General features: G+C 50.1%; 1 protein-coding gene across 1 annotated transcript in view; it reads left to right on the top strand.

The window, feature by feature from the left end:
• The first annotated feature begins 3,368 nt into the window (after window positions 1-3,368).
• Window positions 3,369-10,000, top strand: part of tle2b (TLE family member 2, transcriptional corepressor b) — a 40,017-nt gene continuing 33,385 nt past the window's right edge. The window contains 3 exon segments of the mRNA XM_035523202.1: window positions 3,369-3,937; window positions 9,223-9,320; window positions 9,709-9,772. Coding sequence (XP_035379095.1) covers window positions 3,914-3,937; window positions 9,223-9,320; window positions 9,709-9,772 — 186 coding nt within the window. The 5' untranslated portion in view covers window positions 3,369-3,913.

The following is a 10,000-nucleotide window of genomic DNA, read 5'->3' as shown; positions in this document are numbered from 1 at the left end:
ACGCACACAGTGGTTGACAGGTGAGGAGCTGTACGGGAGGCTCAGATCCGATAATGTGTGCAGAATCCACACCTTTCAAAACAGAATCTTCAAGTCTTCTTTTTGCATGCAATCAGTATGTTCCTGAGTAACAACGTTAAACAAGTTTTCCTCTCACTCACAGCTGTCAAGCATGATAGGATAGCCACTAAAACAGTATCTAATAATGGAGCAGCAACCTACATCGCAAAGAGAATATTGTGTGATTTGTATTAATTGTTGAGGAATTAGAAAGTCAACTTGCACTGTTGGTTAGCTTTGCTGTTAGGGGCATAGGTAAGCCTGAAATTAACAGCGGAATTTACCGAGCATTTATGTGGCGTGACTGACAGCAGGGTTTGGGATGGGGGGTGGGGGGGGGTGGCGTGCAGAATAATTGAAACTTCAATGCCCACAATCCCCATAGACCGCACACCTCCCTGTTTCATCGCCCGCAGCCAGTCAATATCCACAAATACTAGGATTGGTCGGTTTTACCATATGATGTCAAGACACAACGTGGGACATTGGCGCGTTCATTGGCTGAAATGTATGGGTCACTTTAACCAATCAGACAAAGGAAGAGACTATTTCACAGTTCCGAGCGTTTAAGGTGGACTTGGAGGATGAGCGCAACTAACGGAGATGTTATTAAAAAAATATTTAAGTCAATTTACTGTTTTAATATTTGAATGCAGTCCACATTTTTTTTCCTTTTCTTTAAAGAAATAATATACATTCGTTAAAAAATCCATTCCAGTTGTGCTTTACATTTTGCTACAATTTCCAGTAGATGCTGTATGTTCTTTAACACCAAAAAGTGCCGTTAGTCGTCGTCGCAACATGTCGCATCAAAATGTTAATGTCTTCCTCCAAGTGAACCTGTCCATACGCAGCTTAGATTTTGTACAGAGACATATTTACGTTGGCTTATAAACATTCACCTCAGCTCACCTTCTTCGATTCCTTTTTGTATCCATAAGAGCAGTTCTGTAGACGCGCGTCGTAGTTAGATGTAAACTAGGTCACAGAAACTCTTGAACTTGTATGTTTATGGTAGTTTGAGCTGCTTTACAGCGCCGCTGCCTTTGAGTAGAAAAGGTCTCTTTTTTAAACACCGATATTAGGCGGGGTTTTGTTTTGTTTTTTGTTTTTTTTGTTTTTGGACGGGGGGATTCAGTCGAATCCTTTCCTGTTATATATAAGCAAAGTTTACTAGGTCATCGGTGAACTGAAATGAATTATGAGAATTAATTTGCCCCTTTACTGTCATCTTTTATTCATCATCTTTTGCCGGTAGAAGCGCATCTAGAAATAAGACTGCCGCCTCACGGGATCAGACGGTGTTATTTTGTAGCCTAATTATTAGATGATCTTCTGAATAGGGCGCTGAATTTCTATACACCAATTTCTCTTCACTGTTTTTATGCATTTACGTCAGCTGAGTTCACGCAACGGGCATCTGTTCCAAATCTGCTGGAAAAGATTGAGGCATTACAAATGTAAGCAATCCAAGTAAGACACTGCCATGTCTCTCGTTGCGTTAGCTGGCGTCTGTAGCTCCGTTCAGAGTAAATAATTTGTCCAACTTTGCCTTTTTCGCCTGCCAGTGGGGAATCCAGTGGTTCTTGGTTCCTTCCAGGTTCCAGACCTGGCGGGTGGGGGTGGGTCACTGCATCTGCTTGTGATTTCCTGGCTCAGGCACACCTGACGGAGGGTTGCTGACGTGTGAATGTTGACTATTTCATGAGCCAAAACATGTATTTAGAGCGAACAAAAATGTAAAAAATGAAGGTATATATATATATATATATATATATATATATATATATATATATATATATATATATATATATATATATATATCAGCACTGATTCCTGTATTTAGTAGTATTCTAGTTCAACGGTGTCTTTGACTCCAACCTACTGTACTGGCTAGGATATGTTGTTTGAGTAGATGACGAAGCACTTTTGTGAGTCGCTCTGGATAAGAGGGTCTGCTAAATGCAGAACATGTAACATGTAAAATGCTACACGTTATGGGGTATCTGCTAAGTGGGCAAAGAGACATATATGAGTTTAATACTGTATCCTCAACCCAGAAAATCGCTGTTGTGAAGACATCTGTAAAGCCCAAGAGTTTATTTGGGGATCTTTCCCGCTCTTTCCTCTGCTCTGGGTGGCTGTTTGAATGCCACAGCAACGGTGGTAATTATCGTGCTCCGTGAACGTTAGATACAGGGAGGCCCGTGTGAATAATTACCTGCCTAATCCTCACAATTAGATAACGCTGATTAGGGCAATCCCTGACCTAGGAGGTGTGGCAGGCTGTGGGTTGACTGGCGGAGAAAACACCTCGGGGAGAGAAGAGTCGCGGCAGAGGAGGGGTGATAGCAGGAGGCTCGGGTGAATGGCGTAGACGGAGCGGTACAGTTACAGAAGATGAAAGAGAGAGGGAGAGATGGAAGCAGGGAAAGAGGAGAGAGAGAGAGGGCAGCGACATCAGGGGACGGTTCTTCATGGGGTCTATGTAGTGTGAGCGATTCAGAAGTTCTCGCAGGTTGAAGGTAAGGGTAAGAGAGCCAGAGTAGACGTGCGGAGGGTGAACTGGCAACCATGACCAAAGTCATTAAGATGAAAATTGGTCTGTGTGCTTCTCAAAGAGCAAATAAATGTTCAGCTATCACAAGCAAAACCTAGAACGTGTTCACGGATACACTGAGCGCTTTCACGGAATCGCTTGCAAATTAAATCATTTCTCATATCGGAATCTCTCTCTCTCTCTCTCTCTCTCTCTCTCTCTCTCTCTCTCATGTATCTCTCTCCCTCTTCCTTCCTCAACTCTCTCTTCCCTCCACTATCGCTCTCATTTCCCCTTCTGTTGTGCTCCCGTGTTTTGAATCTGGGTGTCTGCATACTACTGCCAGAGCACAGATTGCTTAAAAGAGACGTCTGTTATCGTTCCATACATCACACGCGTGTATTGGTGTTAGCGACGGTCACCCCCCCAACCCCACCCCGTCCCCCCCAAAAAGGAGCTCTCTGCTCTCTTGTTCACTCACTCCATCTCTCCCCCCCCCCCAGCCCTTTCATCATCACTGCTATCTGTGCTGGGCCACCTTAAATGTAGCCTGAGCAGGCTGGCTTGTTTGTATTGGAGCCAACAGGCACAATATATTACAGTCTAGGGCTCGCTGCTGAAAAGCCTGCTGGATCTTCCACTGACCTGCTGTTCTTTCCTGCTTTCCTCTGTGTGTTTTTTTCACTCTCTCTAGATTTAGATTAAAAACAAAGCGCGCTCTCTCTCTCTTTCTCTCCCTCTCTCTCGGTTTTTCTTTTTTTTTTTTTCTCTTCTTTCGGAGTCCGGCTTGGAGTGGAGGGGGAAAAAAAAAACCCTTTTAGTTTCGGGTTTGTGTCTCTCTGTTACAAGAGGAAGGAGGTCGCCGCCTGATTCAGATGGAGGTGCGTGTTTGTTTTCTGCGGCTCCGCGGTGCGCTTTGAGGGAAGACGAGGAAGAGGACGTGATTTTTTTTATACCTCGCGGCTTCGTCGGACTTATCAGAGAGAGAGAGAGAGAGAGAGAGAGGGAGCAGGGAAGATAACTGTGAGTGTGACTTTGGCATCTCTAAGGAGAAAGGGGGGTTCCTGAGGGTACCAGCCAGGGGAGGGGGGTCCTGCTCCGAACGTGCCTGCGTTGGATGAGCTGACTTCCCCCGGAGAGGAGAGGCTCCAGGCTCCGGACGGGCCGCGGCGAGGGCAGAGCCAGGTTCTCGGCACCGGATTCTGGGCTCCGTCCCTGGCCAGATCACCAGCTCCCCTCCACAGAGGAGCAGAGGCTTGGGGGGTTCCCCTGGCCATTAGATCTCTGACCAGTGTAACTTTTCCTCCACTGACCATGTACCCACAGGGTAGACACCCGGTAAGTGCACCTCACTTCTGCTGTTCTTTCATTTTCTCTGTCATTCACTCTCTTTCACACACACGCACTCACACACGGGCACACACACACACACACACACACACACACACACACACACACACACACACACACACACACACACACACACGCGCACACACACACTCTGCCTCTCTATTTCAATGAGAGTGAGCTGTAAGAGGAGGCATGAGGCAGATGAAACAATTGGTGTGAGAGAGATGGTCTTTCTTCAGAGGCTTTCAATCACACACACAGAGACACATACACGCACATACACACACATACACACAGCCCTATCAGCTGCACCCAGGTGTTCTTAAGAGCAGATTTATTTTAAGTTGTGTGGGAAGAATAGTACTCTGTTTGTGTGTGTGTGTGTGTGTGTGTGTGTGTGTGTGTGCTTGTTCTTTTGTGTGTGTGTTGTACTTCATATAATAACCTTCTGCCAGTGTTGCACAGTTGAGTTCATGGTAAGAAGCAAAACCAGTCACAGCAAGCTCAATTGTTATCAGCTGTGGGGTGGAGGCATATGGGTCAGGTCCTGTTTGACGTGTTCCCACCTGAGACCACAGAGAGTCTGTAATTCTGTCTCACTGGGCTGAATATGCCACAGCCAGCCACTATAGCCAGAGACAGCGTGAAGCGATTAGGCCAGGACTGCCTTGGTGATCGCCTGTATGAAATATCACCCAGCATAGCGCTCTCCACTCTATCACTGCCTAACAGGCATTTTCCCCTTAAAAAAACCTACTTATTAGTGGCTAATCACTAACCCTTCAGAATGTCTCTGTGCAGAGGCAGGCACCCAGGGTTAGGACCACAGTGGAGAAAGCGAGAGAAAGTGTGAAAGGAGGAGAGAACTTTCTCCATGGTGAATAAACTCCAGAGGGTTGAAGGAACAGCAGCAAGCCTTTCTGTGGCTTTGCTCCTGGCCGGCAGCGGGAAAAAAAGGTGTGAGAAAACTCGAGGAAACAAACGTGTAGCGCGTATTTGCAACATGTCAGTACGCCGCAATTTCCGTAGCTGCTGAGCTGCCAAACAGTTGAGGAGACGGAGAGCAGCAAATCCTCTGTGAGCTGCGCACGACTGCCTAGCCGTCATCGCTGTCAGATCCGTTTCTAGAAACGCCAAAGTGTAGATTGAGAACATGAGTTGAACATCAGCCCCTGCGAGTCATTCCTGCTAGCTTTCCGATCTTACACGGCTGCAGTGTGATTAGCAGTAGAGGCACCGTGTGATGTTCCCGCCTCTCTGGAAGGAGCCCTTGCTCTGTTGTACTGTGCGTGTGTGTGTTTGTGTGCGCGTCCTGTGAACGGGTTAAGACCTGCTTTGCGAGGTGAGACAGTGAGCGCGGTCCCTGGTAGTGGTAATTGGTTCCGCTGGTGTTAGCTGAAGTGGGAAGGAGGCCGTACCCCAGGGCAAAAAGCAATCACAGTGAACACAGCCACGGCTGACGGAGGCTTAGCAACTACCGCCCCCTACCTCTGCCTCCCTGCAACTGCTGAACGGCCCACGGCAACGAGGATGAGGGCCTGCGCGTCCGCCGATCGGAGACGGTTTGTGCGGTTGGTGTCAGAACGGGGGCGTTTGGGGCTTGGCACCAGGCCGCGGCACTCTGATTGGTGCCAAAGGGCAGACACCACTCATAGCATGAACGGAGGGGCGGGCATGTGCCCCGGGTGCATGAAATGTGAGCCCACTCCCTCAGACGAGAGCTAGAGAGTGTTAGACATCTGTGGTATACAGCACATACCATTACCAGGAGTGTAAGTAACCCTATACAGTTAAGTAATAAATGTGTGTGTGTGTGTGTGTGTGTAACTAGTTAGTGTTGCTTTATTCACTAAAAGAACCCGTGCAAACTGATGGTTTGTGTGTGTATGCATGTTTTGTAAAGGAATGTGTTTGTGTGTGTGTGTATCCATGCGGAATGGAGCGGGGGCGTGCACACGCGCCCGCCTGTGTGTCAGGGTAGGTCTTTATCTGGACACTGGGCCACTCGTCGTGTGAGGAGAGAGAAAATGGAGGCACGGAGAAAGCTCTGATTGGATGACGGCCGGGCAGGGGCCGCAGGTCCAGGTGTATCAACGCCCGTGGCTAGCCCCATGGGTGGGTCACAGAGCTGCTTTCTGTAGTTCCTGAAATTTTAACGGAGGATTTAAAAAAAAACCACTACAGTGTCAAAAACAGGAGAATGGGGCAAACGCCAAACTGCGGTTCGAGTGGAAGAGGTGAAAGGCAGAATGAGTAGGAGAGGTAAACAGTGATGCACCAGGCAGAGTGGGTGTGCGGGGTCCTCGCCTTTGATCGCAGCTAGTGCTCTTCTAATGTGCCTAATCACACAAAAAGAGCACGCTCGATACCTCCGGAGTTTCTTCCTTCTGCTTTTGCATATCAACTCAAAATGTCGCGATGATATATGGCTGTAAATGTGTGTGTGCGCGCGTGCATTTGTGCATGTGTGTATGTTTGTGAAAGAGCCAGATTTTTGTCGCACTGATCAGGTGGCCAAGTAAAGCGCTTAAGCCAAAATATCCAGCCCCAGAATTCACACATGCTCCCTCAGTGAGGAGCTGCTCATTTTGGCTCCTCTCACCGTGCCGTTCCTCTTCTGCTCCTGCAGTTTGGCGGCTGTCTTTCCCTCATCCAACGGCGCAGCACTATATCTTCATTACATTTACGCACCTAAATGGGAGTGAAGGCCAGTCATGAGATCAGATCAGACATTTCTGTTCTGATTCGACCTTTCTCCCATCCCTCGTAAAGCCATGGTAGAGGGTGTGTGTGGGGGAGGCTCTGTGTGTGTGTGTGTGTGTGTGTGTGTGTGTGTGTGGTGGGGTGGGCTTGGGCAAGATGTGATCTGAGAATGGATTTGGAACCGCACCAGGCTTCATCTCTCTGCCAGCACGCGTTTTCTAATCCAGCACTGGATAGCAGCTTTCAGCCAAGCACAAGAACGTAGGGGGGGGCAGAGGGGTGTGTGTGTGTGTGGGGGGAGCATCAGTGGAGAGGGGAGTGAAGCGGGGTAGGTATATATGGGTGGAGGGGGTTGGAGGAGCGGGGTCCACATCAAAGCCACGGGGACGGCCACGCCGCGATGCTCCTCACGCCCGCCTGCCTCCCGAGTGCTAAACAGGGCTCGAGACATGCCGGAAGGCTTTAGATGTTGCGTAAGCGCTAGCAGCCTGCTCAGGCCGTCGGGGTGGGTGGAGGTGGGGTGCACGCTGGGAGGCAGAGGCATTGGGCTGGGAACCCGGGCTGCCGGCAGGGCCGGAGGACGCAGGATCCAACCAGCGAGCGGCGGAGCGCAGACGCGGGGCCCCGACCTGCCCGACGGCTAAGAAACGGCGAGGACGAGGAGAAGGGCGTGAAGAGAGTGAGACGCCAACATACGCACGGATGGCAGCCACGCGCGCTTCCTACCACGCATCTCTTCGTGCGTCTTTTCTTTGCTAAATATTTCACTCGTGCATGATTAGTGCATGGCCGTGCCCAGCCGGTCTGGGAGGATGCGGGGAGAGCGCGCCGCTGTGTGCATGCAGCTGTCTCTGAGCATGCTGCTCTCCTCCCCACCCACGCCAGGACGAGCCGCGGCAGCGCAGTCACTCACACGGCGAGCCACCGCAGGAGGGGACTGGCTGAGGCTTCCTTTCCCTCTCACTCCCTCCCTCCCTCCCTCCCTCCCTCCCAAACTGACTGACTGCTGTCCCACATGGCTGTCTGTTTGTATCTCATTGCTGTCAACACATGCACACGCACAAACACACGCACAATCCCCAGATTAACTGGATCAGTTCAGAGTTTCAGGATCCCTCGTACGGTCTCATACTCAGTTTCTAAACAGACAATCTAACCCTGGTTTTGTGTGTGTGTGTGTGTGTGTGTGTGTGTGTGTGTGTGTGTTCACGTTTCCCCCTCCCCACCCCAACCACCATCTGCTGTGCATCAAATCCATTTTATGACTTCAGAACTGATTACTGTTTGACGCCGACCAAAAATGGTATTTTCGGTGTTATATCCCTTCTGGTTACTACACAGTAGGAGTTGGTGGTCAGCGTTTGACCTCTTTTTTTCTGTAACCGCATTTCCTGGTCCTGCTTAAATCTGCCTGGTTTGTTTTGTGTGGCGCCTCACTGTAGCTCAGGCCACCGGTTTCGGTGGGTTGGACAACCCTGCAAACCCAAGAAACATGGAAGCCTTCCGTCACTGTGGTTGCAATAGTGCTCTGAAAGTGTGCCTTGTGTGTTAGCCACAGATAAATACAGTACTACAGTGTACAAACTGTGTGTGTGTGTGTGTGTGTGTGTGTGTGAAGGTCAGTAGGGATATGGGGGCAGAACCCCCACCTCAGCCCCACTGGTCCTATCCCACCAGCTCTGAGCCTGGTGCTTAATTACTGGAAAGCCCACCGAGTGGTTGACCTCCACCGTTAGCCTAATTGAAAATTAATTGAATTTCACTTGTCTAGACTAATTAAGCTCCTACTGAAACTGCCAATCTTTTAGCCGCTCCACACCGGACGCTAGTCCTGCTGTGTGGGGTCGCGAAATTTAAAAAAAGGGAACAGGAGGGATACGTGGTCCCCAGAAGCTGGCCATTTTCAGAACAGGGGTGGGTCCGCGTTAAAATAGCCAGCAGACTCGGCGGACGTGCGGGTGTTAGGCGGAGTGCGTGTAAATAAGGGCGCCGTCTAATCGGGCCAGAGCGCGAGAGGCGAGCGCGCGCCCCGCCGGTCGACCTCGTAAACAGCTCGCGACGCTGAAGCGCGAAGACGGTGTGGGATCGCTAGCTGAACGCGCGCCTACTAAACGTGTGGCTTCGCATTCATTCTCCTGCCCAAAAAGCGCGGTCTTTGTCAACTGTGCGTTAGCAAAGCGCACGACTGGTTGCTGTTGTTTGTTGTTTTATTTAAGTGAGACATCTACGGCGATTTACAGTCCCTCGAGCGGCCGCAAGCCTCGTTATTGGGAGTGGCCTTGGGTATTCACGCGCAAACTCACTTGCTTTAATTGATTCTTTCTTTTTTCTTTTTTACCTTTCATTCTTGCTGAGTACGCGTCCTCTGATTTAGAAGAAGCTTTCAGGGCCGTTTCTTGTCCGGCCGCAATAGGCAACCTGCCGCGGAGCACGTTACGTCGCACGCGAGCGCATGCTTCAGACGCGGATCCAGGCGTGTGCGCTGCGATCGGAACCGCACGAGGTGCGGGATGGCCTGCTGAGACTGAGACTAAGACTAAGACTAAGGTGACCCCCCCTCTCCCCCTCAGGTTCCCCTGCAGCCTGGCCAGTCCTTCAAGTTCACCGTACTGGAGACGCTGGACCGCATTAAGGAGGAGTTCCAGTTCCTCCAGGCTCAGTACCACAGGTGAGACGCCACCTAGTGGTCCCCGGCTTGCTGTCAGGCGTTACCGATCATCATTAACTGTTCTCAGACCAGTTTAATCTGATCCCAGTCGCACACTAACGGTGGCGATGCTGTGACAACAGCCCGACTGTATCTGTTGCGGAAACGGTTTTACGTTTTATTTGTGCTTTAGTGAATCAGGTAGTTTGTTTGCTCATCAGTTTAGTGGATAGTTATACTTCCTCAGTGTATGTTACAGCTAAAACAGGCCAGTTATACCTCCCTGGCCTGTTTATCTGTGGCATATACTCGGAGCTGCTGGCTGAGGTTATATCGATCTGAATCAGACCTGTGCAACGTTTTCGTCCTTTGCTGCTGGAGTTAACAGTTCTGTTCCCTAAATCCGTAGCCTGAAGCTGGAGTGCGAGAAGCTCGCGAGCGAAAAGACGGAAATGCAGAGGCACTACATCATGGTGAGTCCTGGGCCTCTCACCCATGCACACACACCGGCCCGCCAAAGTGTGTTGGGTAAAGCAGGGATCCTCGATAGTGAGTCACGCATGAGCGGAGCTGCAGTTTAAAGCGCAGTCAGGGGGTCTACAAAACGAGCGTTTGCGTGAGCTGTGACCTGGAGGGGAGGGGGCGGGGTTGAGAGAGAGAGAGAGAGATGGCTGGAGAAGAGGAGTAAGGGAGATGGAAGC

The sequence above is a fragment of the Electrophorus electricus genome, chromosome 26 (assembly GCF_013358815.1).
Source record: "Electrophorus electricus isolate fEleEle1 chromosome 26, fEleEle1.pri, whole genome shotgun sequence".
Classification (NCBI taxonomy): domain Eukaryota; kingdom Metazoa; phylum Chordata; class Actinopteri; order Gymnotiformes; family Gymnotidae; genus Electrophorus; species Electrophorus electricus.
This window is presented reverse-complemented; position numbering and strand designations above follow the sequence as displayed.